The sequence below is a fragment of the Acomys russatus genome, chromosome 10 (assembly GCF_903995435.1).
Source record: "Acomys russatus chromosome 10, mAcoRus1.1, whole genome shotgun sequence".
NCBI lineage: Eukaryota > Metazoa > Chordata > Mammalia > Rodentia > Muridae > Acomys > Acomys russatus.
In genome coordinates, this window is record NC_067146.1 from 4277350 (window position 1) to 4297519 (window position 20170).

The 20170-nt window shown below is 46.9% G+C and overlaps 1 protein-coding gene across 1 annotated transcript in view; it reads left to right on the forward strand.

The window, feature by feature from the left end:
* Positions 1–20170, forward strand: part of Zc3hav1 (zinc finger CCCH-type containing, antiviral 1) — a 51570-nt gene that overhangs the window by 8764 nt on the left and 22636 nt on the right. The window contains exons 2-5 of the mRNA XM_051151718.1: positions 9500–9635; positions 13471–13723; positions 17666–18697; positions 18959–19057. Of these exons, the coding sequence (XP_051007675.1) occupies positions 9500–9635; positions 13471–13723; positions 17666–18697; positions 18959–19057 (1520 nt within the window). The remainder of the gene's footprint in view (positions 1–9499; positions 9636–13470; positions 13724–17665; positions 18698–18958; positions 19058–20170) is intronic.

The following is a 20170-nucleotide window of genomic DNA, read 5'->3' on the forward strand; positions in this document are numbered from 1 at the left end:
TTTTTTTTTTTTTTTGGTTCGGTTTTTCGAGACAGGGTTTCTCTGTGTAGCCTTGGCTGTCCTAGACTCGCTTTAGTAGACCAGGCTGGCCTTGAACTCACAGCGATCCGATCTGCCTGCTTCTGCCTCCCGAGTGCTGGGATTAAAGGTGTGTGCCATCACGCCCAGCTGTTATTGTTTTTTTTAAATAGCTAAACGCATTTTAAAATTTTTGTGTCAATAAGCACATTAGTGGCTTTGTGTAAACAAACATTCATGGCTTCTATCAAAATCCAGAACACTTTGTAGCCCCGACCCCCCAAAGAATTCCCTGATCCTGATGCTTTCCTACACGCTCATCTTCTGGCCAACTCTGACCTCCTTCCTGCCCATAGGACTGACCTGTTCTGGACCTTTCCTCTGGTAGCTCATCATATGGGGTGTGGCCTCGGGGGTCTGCTTTGCTCCTTTATGGCAGTGTGTTTTCAGAGCTTCAGTGGAGGGGTAGACTCTTAGTTTGCATATATTTACCCAGGAGGGGAGGGGGGCCTCCTGGGAAGTTCTTTCTGTCCTGGGGCCATGGCCTTAAAGGCACAGTCCCAATTTTCTGCACCCTGGTGACCAAAACCAGAAGAATCATTTTGGAATCTGTTCTTTTTCATATTTGCTTTATTTTATTTTATTTTATTTTTTACTTCAATCAAACTTGACGTTCAGTGTTAGCAACATTATACAAAGATGAAGCCAAGAAACTCGATATAAGTAATACTATGACCAATGATTTAAAAATATCCTCTTTTGGTGCAGTGTTGGCGGTATGGTGGTGAGCATAGCTTCCTTCCAAAAAAATCCTCTTTATTTATTTTATTTATTTTTCTGAGACAGGGTTTCTCCGTGTAGCCTTGGCTGTCCTGGAACTCACTTTGTAGACCAGGCTGGCCTTAAACTCAGAGAGCTTCGTCTGCCTTTGTCTGTTGAGTGCTGAGATTAAAAGTGCCACCACTACCAGGTTGCTTTTTACTTTTTTTTTTTTTTTTAAGATTTATTTATTTACTATTTATACAGTATTCTGCCTGCACACCAGAAGAGGACACCAGATCTCATTCTAGATGCTTGTGAGCCACCATGTGGTTGCTGGGAATTGAACTTAGGACCTTTGGAAGAACAGACAGTGCTCCTAACCTCTGAGCCATTTCTCCAGCCCAGCTTTTACTTTTATGTGACACAACCAAGAGACATGGAGGAAACCTTTGGCATTCAACCCAGCTGCCAACAAAAACAAATCGAGGGCATACTTCCAATACTGCTCTCAGGAAAATACAATCCTCAAGTAGTGCCTGAAGGACACAGCTAACCATACACATGTAACTCCATCTTGTGACTAGGCTGGCTGGAGTTTCTGTCTTTCAGAGTTTTGTAAACAAATTTCCTGGAAAAGCCATAGCCCTGGGGCAGCCGATCAGGATGGCCAGAACACCTGGCCTGAGGAAGGCGAAGTTATTTAGCTACCAGTTTAAAGAGCTGCTAACTCCTGACCTAGCTTCAAGAACACCTACCAGTTTGGGCCGGTTTGGACTCATTCAGAGGACCCCTAGCCCGGTATCAGAGCTTTAACCAATCCCAGACGCACTCGCACCCTTGCTCCTGATCTGTACCAATAGACGTAAGGATCACCTAACTCACATTGGCACTTCCCTTGATTACCTATAACAAAGCCTGCATACCCAGCTGCATGCCCTTTCGCCATCTTGCTTTGCGTTGGTGAGGACCCCAGTGCACCAGGTCTCTACAGAATAAAGGCTCCTTGCTTTTGCATACAACTTCTGACTCCTGGTGATTTTAGAGGAGTCCTTGAGATCTAGGCATAACATTACCTTATTCATGAATTTTTCTATTTTAATATTCATCTAGCCTTTCAAAGAAATTAATGTGGGGAAGTATGGGTGGAGAGAAAGGGTATGTGGCAGGACTGGAGGGAGTGTGGGTGGCCTGCTGTTTTCAGAGGATCATCAATATTTTGGTAATAACACTGCTCCCTCCCGCTCTTTGCTCCCTTTGATTCCTGTGCCTTTTCTCAGTCCCGATGTTGGCTTCGGGAAGGATGTCCCCAGTGTTGCTGCACATTGAAATAACTTGAGAAAGAATAGTGGTGCCAGCTTCTACCCTTATACACTAACATGTGTGTGTGTGTGTATATACATATATGTTACATGTTATAAATAGTATACATCACATATATGGCATATACCATATATATACACATATAGTATATAACATAATATTTTTGTGTGTGTCTACCTGCGTGTGTTTTGCATCACATGAATGCAAGTGCCCACAGAGGTCAGAAGAGGGTGTTGGATACCCTGGAACTGGAGTTGCAGGTGGCTTTGAGCTCCCCAGTGTGGATGCTAGGAACCAGTTTGGGGTTCTCCGTGAGAGCTAAGTATTCTCAACTGCTGAGCTGCCTCTTCAGCCCCAGACTTTTAGAGATTTAGTGAGGGTATGAATCAGGCACGGGAATTTTGTTGTTTAAGGGGTTTGTTTGTTTGCTTGATTTTTGTTTTGGTTTTTTGGTTTTTGGTTTTTTTGTTTTTTGTTTTTTTTTCAAGACAGGGTCTCTCTGTGTAGCCTTGGCTGTCCTGGACTCGCTTTGTAGACCAGCTTGGCCTCCAAATCACAGTGATCTGCCTGCCTCTGCCTCCCAAGTGTGCATGGGGGGTAAGGGGGAGGCCTCCTCCCCCATGAGCAAACCTCTTTGCCTCACCTTGGTTGTGCTGTTTGTTAGGACTCTGCTTCAGTCAGCCTACTCATGATGTCATTGCCTACCTGTCATCGAGGTATGGCCCTGCCGAGGGCCATATACAAGGACAAAACCTCCACCCCCTCCCCCTTTCTCTCTCCCTCCCTCTCCTTTTCTCTCTATCCTCTCTCTCCTTTTCCTCTCTACCCCCTCCCCCCCTCCCAATTACCTCTTCCTCTCTCTCTGGGGTACCCCCTTCTCCCTTTCCTTCTCCCCCTATGTTCATTTAATAAACTCCTCTACAACATGACATCTGCTGCCTTGTATCTACTTTGTATCTACCTTCTATTTATCCTTGCTTTAATTATTAAATATAAAACTGCTCTGTTCTTTTTTGTTTTGGTGGTTTTTCGAGACAGGGTTTCTCTGTGTAGCCTTAGCTGTCCTGGACTCACTTTGTAGACCAGGCTGGCCTCGAACTCACAGTGACCCACCTGCCTCTGCCTCCCGAGGGCTGGGATTAAAGGAGTGTGCCACCACGCTCAGCTTGCTCTGTTCTTTTTATGACTCCATCCTACCCAGTGATCCAAATTCAGTGACCAGTAGAAGTCCTGTGCTTTTAAAACAATACTTTCTTGGGGTTTGTTTTTGGTTGCTAACACTTTACTCTCTAGACCAATGACTAGGTATTATTTTTCATACATCCTGGTTCCTTTTCTACCTAGATCACCTTATGGTGCACAATTTCCTGTTTTCGATACAAATCAACTTTGTGTTTATCAACCCCATAGGCTATGCGGGAACATAAGGGTTGGGGGAGAGGGAAAGAATATTTCAATGTAGTTACCATCAAACCCCGAAATGATCTTCTGCTGAGCAACTCGCAAATTTACTGGCCTGTGCCTCTCAGGGAAGAACACCCAGTTCAGGAGCCACACCCAGAACTGGATGTGAAGAGCTCAACCCTCCAGTCTTGGGTCCGGAAAACATTGGAATCCCTTGGCGTCCCACACCAGTGAGGCTTCTTCAGTTGCGTTAAGAACCACTTCCCAGGCTAGATTGTTTAGGCCACGCCCCTGGGCTGGAGAGATGGTGGGCTGAGTGGGTTAAAGTAGGATTGTGTGGGTTAGAGTGACAACGCAAAAAGGTCATCTGTTGTTAGGCTTGGGGGTCTGAGAGACACTCCTGCCTCTTTTGTGGTCACCTTTGCTTCTTTTTCAAAGTTATGGTTTCCTATGCCTGGAGCTGTTTGCCTGTTGTGTGTCTGCTCTCGGGTGGCAGCAGTCAGCAACTGTTTGCATTGTCCTGGGCCATTCGTGCAGGGGATTGTAAGCAAGCTCTTTTTCAGTCTGGGAGCTGAGGGTACCAGAGCTGGGGCCACCAGAGGCTCTGATCAGCCCTCTCCGCAGGAGCACTTGTCCCCTTTTGGGGGCGGAGCATGACCACTCCCAGTATCACCTGGGAGTCCAAGTGACTCTTGTCAGCCCCTGCCTTAGATAAACTGTCTGAGAAATGGCTTGGGGCCCAGCCATCAGTAGTGTAACAAACCTTCTGGTTCTAGGCGATTCTCTTGCATGTTACAAGTTGTTGGAATCAACTAGCAGGTCTGGGATGGGACCCAAGAGCTGGCTTCAGCTACTGTTAGTGCTTGAGCTGGAAGCAGTGGTGGGAAAGAAGATCAACATTAGCTCTAACCAGCCCAGCAAACACCACAGGCGGGTTTTGCCCTATTGCACTTTATCCTTTATGACCTTTATGACCTCTGCTTTACTTCTGCACTCAATTTTCCAGCCAGTCGCGAGGAACAGTGGCTTCAAAACCCCCCTACATTTTTCATTAGTAAGTTTCTGATCTGTTTTCAGTTTTGCAGAATAGAGGGTTTTCTTCCTCTCCCTTCCTGTTTTTGAGGTTAGAGTTCCTCTCACCTGTGTCCCTCTTTAGGTTTTCCTTTACTGGGCCTTAGTTGCCCACTTTAGGGTTATTGTGATTGCTAATCCGGGTCAGGAAGCACGGGAAGGGTATTAGTTCTGTATCTCCTCAGACATCAAATGCAAACATGCCCTGCCCCCCTTTGTGGCTGATGAGTGTGCTGAGATGAAGGCCAGGGTAAAAACCTGTATGAAGCTGCTGAGGGGATGCCCAGAGTCTGTGGGGGAAAACAGCAGAGCCTGCTAGAGGTGGGGGCACCAACCCCATCCAGACTAGACATAGCTGCACCAGATGAAACCGGGTTTGAGGTGAGGACCAGAGACTAGGGAGATGGAGGTGAGAAATAAAAGATAAAACTGGAGCCATCCGAAGGACAGCATCAAGGACAACAGCCAGCGCAACTTAACTCTTCTTTTTTGACATCCATGCCTTGAGTGGGCTTCCAAGCAGATGGAGCCCTGTCAGTGTGGCTCTGTGGTCAGCATGTCTGGGCTTGATCCAAAAGGGAAGGAACCTATAGAGTCAGGGGGCGGAGCCTGCCTGTCTATGGGAGTGTTTACCCACGGAGCCACCCTGCTGGCCCTGGGCAGGTGCTTCAGCTGGGTCATTCCAGTGGCCAGGGACAGTGGGGTGCGGTGTGCTTCAAGGGGTGAATGAGGTAAGGGAACTCCTACACATCTGGCAGAGCTGTAACAGGGTGCTGGGACAAGCGGGGTGGGGGCGGGGCCGCTGGGGGGAAATTTCTCCTTAGGGCTGAGACCAGAAGGGGGAAATTTCTCCTTTGGGCTGAGACCAGAAGGGATTACCTTTAATCCCAGCACTCGGGCAGCAGAGGCAGGTGGATTGCTGTGAGTTCGAGGCCAGCCTGGACTATAAAGTGAATCCAGGACAGTCAAGGCTACACAGAGAAACCCTGTCTCGGAAAGCCAAAGGGCAGGGGCGGGGGGGGGGGGGGAGGGGAGAAGCCTTTCCTACTATAGCGCGCTCTTCAGATCCTCTCCTGTGGACTCAGGGAGTAGGTGGTAAGGTGGAGTTTTTTCCCAGCTGCCAAGGCTCTTGGTGGTAGAGGCTGGTGGGAGCAGTTATCTGAAACCGCAGAGCAGATGCCGAAAGTTAGCCCAGCAGAGGTCAGCCTTATCAAGGAGCACCAGAAACACACCGGAAACCAACGTTAGCCGTGGGGAAAGTAAGGATGGGGGCCTGCGTGGGAAAAGGCTAGGATGGAGGTCTTTACCAGCCCTTTACCTTTTCCTGAAGCCAAAGTGCCTGGGAGGGCTGGCTGGAATTCAAGGACTCCGCTACCGGCCTTCAGGGTTGTTGTCTGTAATTTTATTTTTAAGGTTATGTTACATCTGAAGGCAATTCGGGAGGCTTAGTAACATTCCTGTAAATGAGTGTGTCTGTGTGTGTCTGTGTGTGTGTGCGCGTGTGTGTGTGCGCGTGTGTGCGCGCGCGCGCACACACACACACACACACGAGCGCGCAGGAGCGCTGATTGGAACTCACCAAATAACTGAGTTTGCTGGTTGGTGAGCTACAGGGACCTGGCCTGTGTGCACTTCTTCAGTTCTAGAATTACAGAGGAGTCACTAGGTGTAGGGTTTTGTTTGTTTTAATGTATGTTCTGGCACTTGAACTCAGGTTGCAACGATGGCAAGGTGTGCACTTTTTTGACTGAGCTGATTCTGTAGCCCGCAGAAACGACTTTTAAAGACTAGTTTGGAGGACGATTTCCACTCAGATACTATGTTTCTGAAGACCTACCAGTTTCAATAAAATCATTTTGCATTTCTGTTTACCGGTGATAGAGCAACTGAAAAATAGTAGTGAAGCGGGCAGTATTTAGAAATGAAAGATAATTATTAAGGAGAAATTTTCCCTTTGGGGGGGGTTCTAGAAAGGGCTTCTCTGTGTTAACAGCCAAGGCTGTCCTAGACTCTTTGTAGACCAGGCTGGCCTTGAACTCACAGAGATCCACCTGCCTCTGCCTCCCAAGTGCTTGAATTAAAGGCATGTGCCACCACACCCCGCTGAGGGGAAATTTCATTTTAATTAATTTATTTTTATTTTATGTGCATTGGTATTTTGCCTGCATGTATGTCTGTGTGAGGATGTCAGATCTTGGAGTTACAGACAGTTGTGAGCTGCCATGTGGGTGCTGGGAATTGACCCCGGATCCTCTGGAAGAGCAGTCAGTGCTCTTAACCTCTGAGCCATCTCTCCAGCCTGAAATTTTTTTTTCAGCCAGAAAATTTTAATTAAAAATAAAATGAAAAATGGAAGAAGGGGCTGAGAGAAGGCTCAGCAGTTAAGAGCACTGTCTGTTCTTCCAGAGGTCTGAGTTCAATTCCCGGCCACCACGGTGGCTCACAACCATCTATAATGTGATCTAATGCCTTCTTCTGACATGCAGGTGTACATGCAAATAGAGCACTCATATACAATAAACTAGTAATATCTTTTAAAAATAAATAAATAAAGGAAGACTTCCTGGATAGACCAGATGCTATTTTCTGCTCCAGGGCACTCTAGTGCAGTTGTGACACAGAGGCAACAGGTCCTCATTGTGCTGTTTTGTAGAGATTCTGACACTCCTAGTAACATTTGTACATACAGAAGCAGTTAAGTACATTAAAGATCTTTTAGATAAGAGTAAGCCAATGCTACCGTGAATCATTGTGTTCATATCTTATGGTGTAAAAGGCATATAAATTATGGCCATTGGCTTCAAAGCAGGACATTCTACGAGTCAGCTATCCCATGAGGGTGCTAGGATCCAAACTCAGGTCCTCTAGGGCTTCTGAGCATCAGGCCGTCTCCAGGCCTCTTAGTGACTTTGTTCTCAGTGGACAGTGGTTTCCGAACAGGTTGCTTCCTACGTCTAAGCCATCTTTATTCTTCCTTCACAGCTATCTGCAAAAGAAATATTACACTAGTTGAGTTCAAATACTTTGTGTACATGTATATAATTTATAAAGGATGTATGCGCCCTCCTGATTTAGCTGTTTGGCAAATATATCTTTATTATTATTTATTTATTTGTGGGCTTTTTGTTTTGTTTCGTTTTTTTTGTTTTTTGTTCTTTTGAGACAAGGTCTCTCCCTGTGGCCCTGGCTGTTCTGAAATTGGCTATGTAGAGACCAGGCTGGCTTCAGACTCACAAGAAATCCTCCCATCTATACCTCACAAGTGCTGGGTTTAAGTGCATGCCACTCACTAGCCTGGCATAGTGGCACACACTGTAATTCTAGCACCTCAAAGGCAGAGGCAGATGGATCTCATGAGTTCAAAGCCAGCCTGGTCTACAAAGAGAGTTCTAGCATAGCCAGGGCTGTTACACAGAGAAAACCTGTCTCAAAAAACAAAAACAACAACAACAAAAGTGTGTGCCACACACCCCACTTTTGTTGTTGTTGTTGTTGTTTAAGGTATAATTAAAAGTAAAACAACAACAACTTGGAGGCAGAGGCATGCAGGGCACTAGGAGTTTGAGACCAGCCTGGCCTACATAGCAAGTTTCAGGCCTGTTCCAGGATATTTGATTCCTTTGCGATCCCTGAGATTGTGAACTGTAAAAACCTGTCCTTTGTTTGGTGTGGCTCAGCCCTAACACACATCTTTAATCCAAGAACTTTCTACACACAGGATTTAATAAAGTTAACCCTAGGTCAAGAGGCGCAGCAAGAAACCAGCTGACAGGGATTAAAGAGTAGGAGGGACTTTGAGTTGAGGGCTATTTAAGACAGGTGTAGAAGTGGAAGGAGCTCATGGGCTCTTCAGCTCCTTGGCTTTTGGCTTTTGGGGCCTTCTGAGCTTTGAGCTTTGAGCTAGCAAGCCTTTGGCCTTGAGGTTTTTGGCCTTTTCCTCCTGGGCTGTCAGCTGAGCTAGTGAGACTTTTGGGCCTTTTCCATCAGGACATGAGCTGAATAGGAAGGCCAGCTGGGTTCTTTCTCTGTCTCTCTGAGCTAGCAGGCTTTCACCCCAGCATCTGGCTCCTGAGTCTTTATTGGTAAAATAGGACAATTGGGATTTTCCTTGCATAGGCTCGCTGATGCCTGGGGAAGGAGACCCTGTTTTTGTTTTTTGTTTTGTCTTGTTTTGCTTGCTTGTTTAAGGTATATATTTGTGTATGTGCAATCAAACTGAGGTTATCAGGTTTGATGGCAAACCCATCTTACCCACTGCACCATCTGGCTAGACCAAGTTTTCCTTTTAAAATTGTATTCTTCCTGTAGGATTGACTATCCTGTATTAATTACCAAAGGATACAGTGTTGATGTCTGCCGAGTGAAAGTTCATTGGACTCTTTCTTTTTACTCTACCTCGCACATGCTAAGCACGTGCTCTAGCACTGAAATCAGCTCTTTTAAAACAGTCTTGGTGGCTGGAGAGATGGCTCAGTGGCTAAGAGCACTGCCTGCTCTTCCAGAGGACCCAGGTTCAACTCCCAGCACCCACACGGCAGCTCACAACTGTCTGTAACTCCAAGATCAATGCACATACATTAAAATTAAATGAAATATTAAAACAAACAAACACCCCAGTCTTTTAGGGTAGCACATGAAGTAATGGCATTTTCATGCATCCATAACATTACACTATGGTCTTATTCGTTCCCCGGTCCTGGTACCCTTCCCTGCTCCCCTGTATCCTCTTGGTAGTTCATTTCTTCTCCCCAGTAGTTCCCCGCTTCTGCATCCCTTTTTTCTTCTCCTCCCTCCCTTAGAACTCGAGATGCCTTCTTCCCTCTGCCTGCCCTCTTTCTGCCTCCATGTCATGTGTGCATGGCTGCCTTCCTTTTTATTTTTTCGGTGACGTGCGGACACTGACAGCTGTCCTCTTTCCTCCCAGGCACCTCTGCAAATATTCCCATGAGGTCCTCTCAGAGAAGAACTTCCAGGTCCTGAAGAGCCATGAGCTGTCTGGGCTTAACCAAGAGGAGCTGGCGGTGCTCCTGGTCCAGAGCGACCCTTTCTTCCTGCCTGAGGTAGGTCCCGCCTCTCACACCTTTAACCCCAGCACTTTTGGGAGGCAGAGGTAGGCAGAGCTATCTGAGTTTGACGCTAGCCTTGTCTACGTAGCAAGTTCCAGGCCAGCCAAGGTTACCTGATGAGACTCAGTCTCAACAAACAAATAAGGCCGGGCATGGTGGCACACACCTTTAATCCCAGCACTCAGGAGGCAGAGGCAGGTGGATTGCTGTGAGTTTGAGGCCAGCCTGGTCTACAAAGCGAGTCCAAGGCAGCCAAGGCTAACACAGAGAGACCTTGTCTTGAAAAACCAAAAAAAAAAAAAAAAAAAAAAAGGCAAAAAAACAACAACAACAAAAAAGAGTTTGAGTCCATATGCATCCTCCACTAGGCTGCCAGGCATTCCACTGTAAACAAGGATGAGTTAAAGACAGCTGGAGTCTGTCTGGTTGATGCTTTACATCTGGGAAGGCTTTGAATTAAAGCTGGAAAGATGTAGGCACAGGCTATGTTGCTGTACAAGAGACTCTTGCCTTAAATTCAGTGATTAAAACCATAGACTTTTAAGTTTTTTTACTCATTGATAGCCTCATCGGGGATCAGCAGGCTACAGCCCAGAGGCCAAACCTGGCCTGCCAGCAGTCTAGAAATAGAAGTCGGCTGGAACACAGTCGTAATGATGTGTTTACTGACTTCCTGTTGCTGGTCTCCCCGTTCAGGGGTCAATTGTGTTGCAACAGAGACCCAATGGCTGGAAGAGCCTAAAATGTTTACTGTGCACTGTTAAAGAAGTGTGCTGCCTCTAGGCCCCTGCCCGGCTACGGGCAGGCAGATATGCTGCGTGGTCGGGCAGGGAATCCTACACTGTCTTCCAGGGACTCACGTTGGTGGGTTAGCTGTGCTGTCTTCAGAATGAGGCTATAGAGTGGAGGGCCAGTCGATGTCTCTCAAAGCATCGTGTCTGACCTGAGTGGAGAATCTTTGAGTGTACTACACCCACAGTGCAAAGTCAGGACCGGCCTGACACAGAAAGGGTGGCAGTGACACAGGAGGAGGAGGAGGAGGAGGAGGAGGCAGAAGGTAGAAGACACTCAGAGCTGCAAGGGAGGTTGGAGTTCAGTGTTTTCTGTTCGATAAGACAAGACAGCCAATGGAGATTTCGGGAGGATTCGACCATTTGGGGTGCTTTAAAAACTTGGCCCAGTAGGTGGTTTTTGAGGTGTTCACTGAGCTCCGGGAGCTCTGAGTGTAGGACATCGCGCAGAGTGTGCTGATGGAGGAGAGAGCGTATGCCCCCTCTTTTCATAGTGCCAGGCGTTCTGGAGGTGTGTAGGACGCCCTGCTCCATGCCTTTCTCCTTTCTCCCTCGGCTCTCCTTTTCTGTCCCCTCTCTTCCCTAGCACTGCTCATTATCCTGCCTCCGCCTCTAACCACCCCTGTGACCTTGGACAGAGTTTCAACCCGCTTCTGGGCATCGTGGCGTCTGGTCTATGGTTGGCTTTGCAGATGTTAAGATTTAGCAGTGCCCGTATTTTAGTCAAATATTGACTAAAGCAGTGGACAAGACACACTCCCCTGTCCTAAAAATTAATTAGTTAATTTATCAGTTAATTACTTGGTGGGGACAGTGAGACAGTTCGGTGGATAAAGGTACTTATCTCCAAGCCTGATGAGTTGGGGTCAATCCCTAGCACCCACTTGATAGAAGGAGGGAACTGACTCCCCCCAAGCTGTCCTCTTTGTAGCTCAAAATATCCTGAAACTCACTCAGCTCTCTAGCCTAGGCTACTCTCAAACTCCTGAATCTCCTGACCTACTCCTAGGTGCTAAAATTATAGGCAATATACCATAACCTCCTTCTCTTGGATATGTAGTCTTGCTTGGTTTCCCAACAAATTTTTTAGGCAGGCAGATAGGACAAATACTAAAGGCTCAAGCCTTTAATCCTAGCACTAGGCAGAGGCAGGAGGCTCAAGGCTAGCCTGGTCTACAAATCGAGTCTAGGCCAGGCAAGACTACGCAGAGAAACCTTGTCTCAAAACCAAACAAACAGGAAAAGAAAGAAACTAGGTTACCTTGCTGCTTCTCAGGCCCTGGCCTTTAAACCAGCCTCCCTCAGCTCTGCAGCCACCTGGCCTGATCTCAGCTGCAGCATCTTTACTCCATCTTTGTAGAGCTATGTGTGCAGCTGTGTTCTCTTAGATCAGTGGCTCTCAAACTTCCTAATAATGCGTCAACCCTTTAACACAATTCCCCATGTTGTGGTGACACCCCCCCAACCATAAAATGATTTCATTCCTACCTCATAACTATAATCGTGCTACTATTGTGAGTCACATCCTGATACGCAGGATGTCTGATATGTGACCCCCAAATGGACTGTGACCTACAGGCAGAGACCCACTGGTTTAGATAGCATGTAAGGATTTCCTTACTGAGCCGGCCATAGTGGTGAATGCCTGCAGTCCCAGCACTTGGGAGGTCAGAGGAGGAGGATTGTGAGTTGAGATCTAGCCTGTGCTACATAATGAGTCCTTGTCTCAAAAAACTGAAAACAAAATCCCAGCACTCAGGAGGCAGAGGCAGGCAGAGGAGTCCAGGACAGCCAGGACTATAAAAGAAACCCTGTCTCAGAAACAAAACAAAAGGGGCTGGAGAGATGGCTCAGCAGTTAAGAGCACTGATTGCTCTTCCAGAGGTCATGAGTTCAATTCCCAGCAATCACATGGTGGCTCACAACCATCTATAATGTGATCTGATGCCCTCCTCTGGCCTGCAGATATACATGCAGTCAGAGCACTGTGTATGTAATAAATAAATAAATCTTAAAAAAAAAAAAAAAAAAAGGAATAAGCAAAACAAAAATAACTGAAACCCAAGCTGAGTGTCGTGGTGCATGCCTTTAATTCCATCTAACAAACAAAAACAAAATGGGGAGAGGCAGAGACCAGTGAAATTTTTAAGAGTTGGAGGCCAGCCAAGTGTACCTAGAAAATTCTTGGCAGGGCTGAAGAGATGGCTCAGCTGTTAAAAGCACTGTCTGTTCTTCCAGAGGTCCCGAGTTCAATTCCCAGAAACTACATGGTGGCTCACGACCATGTATGATGTGATATAATGCCCTCTTCTGGCCAGCAGATGTACATGCAGGCAGAATGCTGTATACATAATAATTAAAAAAAAAAGAAAGAAAGAAAATTCCTGGCCAACTAGGGCTATATAGTGAGACCCTGTCTCTGTCTTCTCTGGCCCCATCTCTTTCCCTCTCCTCTCTTCCTCTTCCTTTCTTCTTGCCACTCCTTGCCACATACAGATCATTTGCAAAGGTCCTGTTTTGGCTATCAGACACCAAATGACAAAATCCCAAAGTTGCACATAAGACACACGTGTCTTTTCAGCTGTAGAGTGAGCTAGCATCCAAGCGAGGCTCCTCTCTGGGGCTCCTTTATGAAGCCCTGTACACGGCTACCATTTCAGTTTGATTCTTCCTGGAATCATCAAAGTCATCGCCATGTTCTTTCCTTGCGTTTCTTACCTTTTAGACACAAAGTTCTGCGCTGACTTTATGATCCTCCTGAGCGCTGTGTTACAGGCATGCAGCACGCACCGCCGTGCACGATATTGTCTGTTAACTCGTCTTTGGACCTCTTCTGGCCTCAAATAAGTCACCCATCATCAATCTCTCTCATCAGTCCCATCTCACTGTGGGTGGCGCGTTGTTTTCTCTTGGGGGCACCTCTGCTGTTTTATGGGATGGGGGCTTATGCATTCCTTAACAGGTCCGGCAGATACGAGGTGTTCTTGCCCCGTTGCTTTTTTTTTTTTTTTTTTTTTTTTCTTTTCTCTTTTCTGTAGATATGCAAGACTTACAAAGGAGAGGGCCGGAAACAGGTTTGCGGGCAGCCACAACCATGTGAGAGACTCCACATCTGCGAACACTTCACTCGGGGCAACTGCAGTTACCTCAACTGCCTCAGGTCTCATAACCTGATGGACAGGAAGGTGCTGGCTGTCATGAAGGAGCACGGGCTGAGCTCTGAGGTGGTCCAGAACATCCAGGACATCTGCAACAACAAACACACTAGGAGGAACCCCACCACCGTGAGAGGTGCGCCCTCTTCCTTTTTAATTGTGTGAATTTGCAAAGAAACAGAAATTACAGCGTTGTGTGGTGGCGCACGCCTTTAATCCCAGCGCTCCAGAAGCAGAGGCCAGCCTGGTTTGAGAGGCACAAGCTGTGCATCCGTTCATTCCAGGCAGAATTAATTTGCATTAACTTGGAGGCAGAGACCAGCCTGGGCTATATAGAGAGACCTTGTCTCAAAAAAAAACAAAAAAAACAAAAAAAAAGTTTCTTTTTTTCTTTTTTCTTTTCTTTTTCTTTCTTTCTTTTTTTGTTTTTGTTTTTTTGAGACAAGGTTTCTCTGTGTAGCCTTGGCTGTCCTGGACTGGCTTTGAAGACCAGGCTGGCCTCGAACTCACAGTGATGAAACTGCCATTTTAAAGATGGGACTCAAACAAATATTTTTTGAGTTTCAATGTTGTTCTAGTTGTTTAGCCTCTGTCTCTGTGTGTACATACAAGCGTTTATGCACATGTATAATTTTTAATTACAATTACTTATCTCATGTGGAAGTCAGAGGGCAATTTTTGAGAGGCAGTTCTCTCTTCATCTTAAGGGTCCTGGGAATGAACTCAAGATGGTGACCGAAAGCCATCTTACCACCCCGACACATTTTTGTTTGCTTGTTTGTTTGTTTGTTTGTTTGTTTGTTTTGAGACAGTCTCAGTGTGTGGTACTAGCTGGACAAGGCCTCACATTATACACCAAGCTGTCCTCTAATTCACAGCGATCCGCCTGCCTCTGTCTTCTGAGTGCTGGGATTAAAGGCATGCACCACCATGCCAAGCACACACACACATTTTTGTGGTTAAAATACCTGACATGTGGGTGGATGCATTGTGATATTTTACAGAGATCTTATCAACACATATGTAACCAAAAAAAATGTACTTTTAGATTTAGTTTGTCACCTTAAAAACCGTGTGCATGTGTGTGGGAGTTGGGCTATGTGTATGCATTTGAGTGCAGTGCGAGTACCTGCACAAGCCAGAGGCATCAGCTCTCCCCGGAGCCGGAGTTACAGGCAGTTGTGAACAGCTCAACACAGCTTTGTAATAGCAGCGAGCACTTTTAAGCAGTAGTCTGTCTCCCCAGCCCCTCTCTTTTGAGATGCACAATGTCCTTTCCTATGGCTTGACCCCATTGTGCTTGATCAGCCGTTTGTTGATGGACAGTTTGGTTTGTTTCTGTGTGGTAGCCACTGTGGGCATAGTGCCACTGTGAATGGTGTGTTTCTGTGTGGTAGCCACTGTGGGCATAGTGCCACTGTGAATGGTGTGTTTCTGTGTGGTAGCCACTGTGGGCATAGTGCCACTGTGAATGACGTGTTTCTGTGTGGTAGCCACTGTGGACATAGTGCCACTGTGAATGGTGTCTTTCTGTGTGGTAGCCACTGTGGGCATAGTGCCACTGTGAATGGTTTGTTTCTGTGTGGTAGCCACTGTGGGTATAGTGCCACAGTGAATGGGCATGCTCAACTATCTCCTAGAGATTTCTAGATCACTTTCTAAATGTGTTGAGTGTCTTGAGGAATGCTGTGCTGTTTTCTATAGCAGCTCTGCCATTTCCTATGCCCCACCTGCAACACACAGGGTTCAAATTACTGCACTCTTTCTAGTGCTTGCCACTGTTGGAGTTTTTATGAAACAGCCATCCCAAGGGGAAAGGAATGGTACCGTTTCTTAAGCATTTTCATATGACATGGTACTGATCTGAAAATTTTTTTTTGGCTTTTAGTTTAAACTAAATTATATTATTGTCTTAGTTAGGGTTGTTATTGCTGTGATGAAACACCATGACCAAAGCAGCTTGGGGAGGAAAGGGTTACACTTGCACATATCACTGTGCATCATGGGAAGGAAGTCAAGACAGGAACTCAAACAGGGCAAGACCCTGGAGGTAGAAGTTGATACAAAGAACATGGATGAGTGCTGCTTACTGGCTTGTTCAGCTTGCTGTTTTTCTTTTTCTTTGTTGTTGTTGCTTTTGTTTTCTTTTGTTTGTTTTTGTTTTTGTTTTGTTTTTTGTTTTTTGTTTTTTGTTTTTTTTGTTTTTTTCTTTTGAGACAGTGTTTCTCTGTGTAGCCTGGCTGTCCTGAAACTTACTCTTACAGTCCAGGCTGGCCTCGAACTGACAAGAGCTCCACTTCCCTCTACCTCCCTAGTGCTGGGACTAAAGGTGTACATACAATTCAGCCAGCTTTCTCATAGAAGCCAGGACAGCCAGCCCAAGGGTGGGACCACCTATGAGCTGGGCCCTCTCATATCAACCATTAATTAAGAAAATGCTCTAAAGTTCCCTCCTCTCAGAAAACTCTAGCTTGTATCGAGTTAACACGAAACTAGCCAGCACAGCCATCTTATGGATTTACTGTGTACGTGTAACTACATGTAACTACATGTATGGAAGGCAGAGGGCACCTGACAGGAGTTCCCTCTTTCCTCGGGCTAAACCCAGGCGTTTCGGGCTCGGTAGCAAGCACCCTTACTCACTGAGCCTCTAGTTGTCTTCGTAAAGTGGACCTAGAGGAGGTGACATTTATGAAACGGTACAACACCTGACTCTAAGACGCTGCAATGGAGAGCTACGTCACCTTGTCCTATGGGAAAGGTTTATAACTCGCAGGAGACTTTGGCCTGGGATACTTCATTCATCATTATAACCCTCACAGCAAAACTGTGAGCAGTGGCAGGTTTACTGCCTGTTAGCCTCCCTTAAAGGCAAGGAAACGGGTGCTTAGAAGAAGTGTTAAGCAGCTTTTACTGCAAGCAGCTTTCAATCATACTTCCAAGACCAACCAGCACTGTGGAGATGAAATCAAAAAAGCCATGCTTTCTGCGGCTCACAGCACATGTGGGGTCGGTGTTGGGGGAGGGGGCACTAGGGTGGTTGGTGTCCCATTGTGGGTTCACAGTGTGTGGGGAAGAGCCATAGTTATTGTCACTTCTAGTTAAGCTAGGGAGTTAGCCATCATGCCTGGAGGAGGTTTGCTCTCTCGCTGCATCACTGTTGTCTGCGTTGCTCCGCCAGGATAGCGCGCGCGCACACACACACACACACACATGTTCTTCATAAGCATACAGACAGCACCACCCCACCCCCACCTTTCAAATGCCTTTCCGCCACAGATATTGCATATTTACGTTACACACCCACGCTTCACGCACTGGCTTCACCCCTCCTGTCCCTGCCTCCCAGCGGGCGTGAATATCACTTTGCTTCATCCCTTTGACGTTAGCTTTTTATATAATGTAGGGTAGGCTAGCCTAGCACTTGCTGTATAGCCAAGGCTGGACCCCTGCCTCAGCCCACTGGAATTCATTGGCACGGGCCACTGTGTCCACTTTCAGTTTTGGCTTTTGAATGTAAGTGCGGGCACGAGGGGAGGCAGGGAAAGAACTCTGGAAAGTTTGTAGCTTAGGTGAACTCATAGCTCGAGTTTGTGGTCACTTTGCTGTTTGGTATCAGAGTTAGAAATGTTTATTCAGAACCCAAGCAGGGGCACATGCTTTATCCCAGAGGAGGCAGAGTCAGGCACATCTCTGTGAGTTTGAGGCCAGCCTGGTCTACAAAGTGGGTCCAGTACAGCCAAGGTTACACAGAGAAACCCTGTCTCGAAAAACAAAACAAAACAAAAGCTTGTTCAGGTATCCATACTATAACTAAAATCTCTGTGAGTGGACTGGGGGACCTCACTGAGTTTTGGGAGAGGTTGGGGTAGGGGGTGGCTGGCTTCGGGTCCTCCTCTCTTAGCTGGACTGCTGTTGTCCTGGACTCTGCCAGGATCCCAGCTCCACCCTACTAAGATTTGTAGCCAACTGTTAGGAGACTCCAGAGATAGACCTCAGCCAACAAGGCTGGACCAGCAAAGAGAACATCAAACTGGGAATCTGAGTTTGAATTTTCTCTTTGGGTGTCTCTTTCCAGCTCCTCATCCACATCGCAGAGGCGGGGCACACAGAGACAGAAGCAAAAGCAGAGACCGGTTCTTTCAGAACAGTCTAGAAGTTTTCCCAATGGTCTCACCTGTGGGATCTGGTCCCTCTAGCCCAGACATCACCGGCTGTAAGGATTCCCTGGAGGATGTGTCTGCAGATATCACCCAGAAGTTCAGGTACCTGGGGACTCAGGACCGTGCGCAGCTTTCGTCCGTGTCATCTGAGGCTGCTGGTCTCCGAGGACACAGCCCAATGGGAGCGAGCCAGGAGTTCTCAGAGGATGGGGACCCAGATGGCTTGTTTTCTAGGAGTCGTTCTGGTTCGTCCTCAAGTCGAGCCTCCGAGGGCTTTCCTCTAGATGTTGCACTAACACTTGAAGCCGTGACCATGAAAACCGGCCAGCTTTCCGGACACCGCATGGATGTCAAGGGCAAGAGTGAGGCTCCGGGGGTCCAGCACGTGTCTTTTTTTAACAGTTACGCCGATGGGGTGACTAAGGAAGGGACGGCCTCAGGAATTCTAGGTAACAGGGCCACAGCCAATGGTCTGGGAGAAAAGGCATTGCCAAGCAGCCATTGGAAGAGTGCAGCTAAGCACCAAGATCCCCACAGCACTGGCAGAATCACCAACAGTGGCGAAGACATGGTGTTCCTGAATAATAAATATGGAGCAAACACTACAGTGTGGACAAATCCATCGACCCGTAATGCACCAAATGGCTCTAGTCGAATTACGGATGGAACTCCAAATGACCCTAAAAGTAGTGCCACTGTGTTTGGCGTAAAAGCAGCAGTCACTGGTGGAAAAGTAGTGTCTTCAGGAGCTCAGAGTCTGAGAAGCCAGGTCCTGGCTAAGCCTGGGGAGACCACTGCCCCTGTACAGGCCAACAAGCTGCCTCAGTCGCCTCTGCCTTCCTCAAGCCACAGAGTTGTAGCCTCTGGGACCCCTGGCAAGAATTCCGCCTCTGCCACTGTGAGCCTAGCCAGTGAACCTTCGTGGATGACCTCCAACTCTGGTGAGTGTGAGTCCCCTAGGGAACTCCCAAGGCTTGAGTGCATGGGGCGAGAGACAAACACAACAGCACGGCATTGAGTTACCTGCCTGAGACATCTCTGGTGCCCTGTTGTCTATATTTCATTGTACAGAAGGGCTGTGTAGGCTCTCAGGAGCAGCCCGTGAATTCCAGGATGTAGATGAATGTGGACCACATTCCCTGTGTTTTCCTACTGTAAGACCAGGCATCCTCATTTCCGGCATACATGCATCCTCTCTTGCTTTGCAGATCCCCTGTGCTACACCACAAGTCCTATATCTCCAAGGATGGATAATCAAGGCCCACAGGAAATCTGCCTGGATCATCTGTATAAGAACTGTCAGCAGGGTAAGTTGTGTTTTCTGTGAGATGCCTTTAGTTGCTGTGCACATGGCTGCTGTGAGCATAGCACCAAGTACCAGTACTTGGTGCGTGCCCGAGACCACACTGCTGCTTTTGAGTAATCTAAGGAATTGGATCATAGGGTAATTCTGTTTGATTTTTGGAGAAAACATTTTTCATTGTCGCTTGGCTGTTTTTCTCTTCCGTCTCTTTTTACCCTCTCTTTTTCTTTCTTTCTTTCTTTCTTTCTTTCTTTCTTTTTTCTTCTTTTCTTTTTTTGGCTTTTCGAGACAAGGCTTCTCTGGGTAGCCTTGGCTGTCCTGGACTTGCTTTGTAGACCTGGTTGGCCTCGAACTCACATCAATCCATCTGCCTCTGCCTCCCAAGTGCTGGGGTTAAAGGCGTGTGCCACCACTTCCCGATTTGCTTTCTTTTTATTCTTTAAAAAGGAAATCTTTGACAATATCATACAATATATACGTGAATTTTTGTTCTTTTCAGAAACACACCTACTACCCCCTCTCATTCTTTTCCCTCTCGCTGAACCTCCTTTTCCCAAGTCCTCCTGTGTGTCCATGTCTTTATTTTATTTTATTTTATTTTTGTAATGACCCACTGCATTTAATCAGGACTGCTTGCGCAGAGTTATTTACAGGGCCACAGGCAGCTTATCAGTGGCTATACCACTGAAGAAAATGACTCTCAATCTTCCAGAACAGCTTTCCTTCTCCTCTTCCTTTGTAGACCAGGCTGGCCTCGAACTCACATAGGTCTGCCTGCCTCTGCCTCTGGAGCACAATTATGCCTGGCCATTAATCCATTGATGAGTCATATAAATCTCAAGCAGTGCCATCCTGTTGAGTTCCTCTATGGTGCCTTTTTATTTTAAAGTAGCCATGTACTTTTATTTAATTTATTTTTTGGTTTTCTGAGACAGGGTTTCTCTGTGTAGCCTTGGCTGTCCTGGACTCTCTTTGTAGACCAGGCTGGCCTCGAACTCACAGTGATCCACGTGCCTCTGCTTCCCAAGTTCTGGGATTAAAGGCGTGCGCCACCATGCCAAACCTAGCCATGTACTTTTAAACATTTTTACAGTAGTTTAAGGGGCTGGAGAGATGA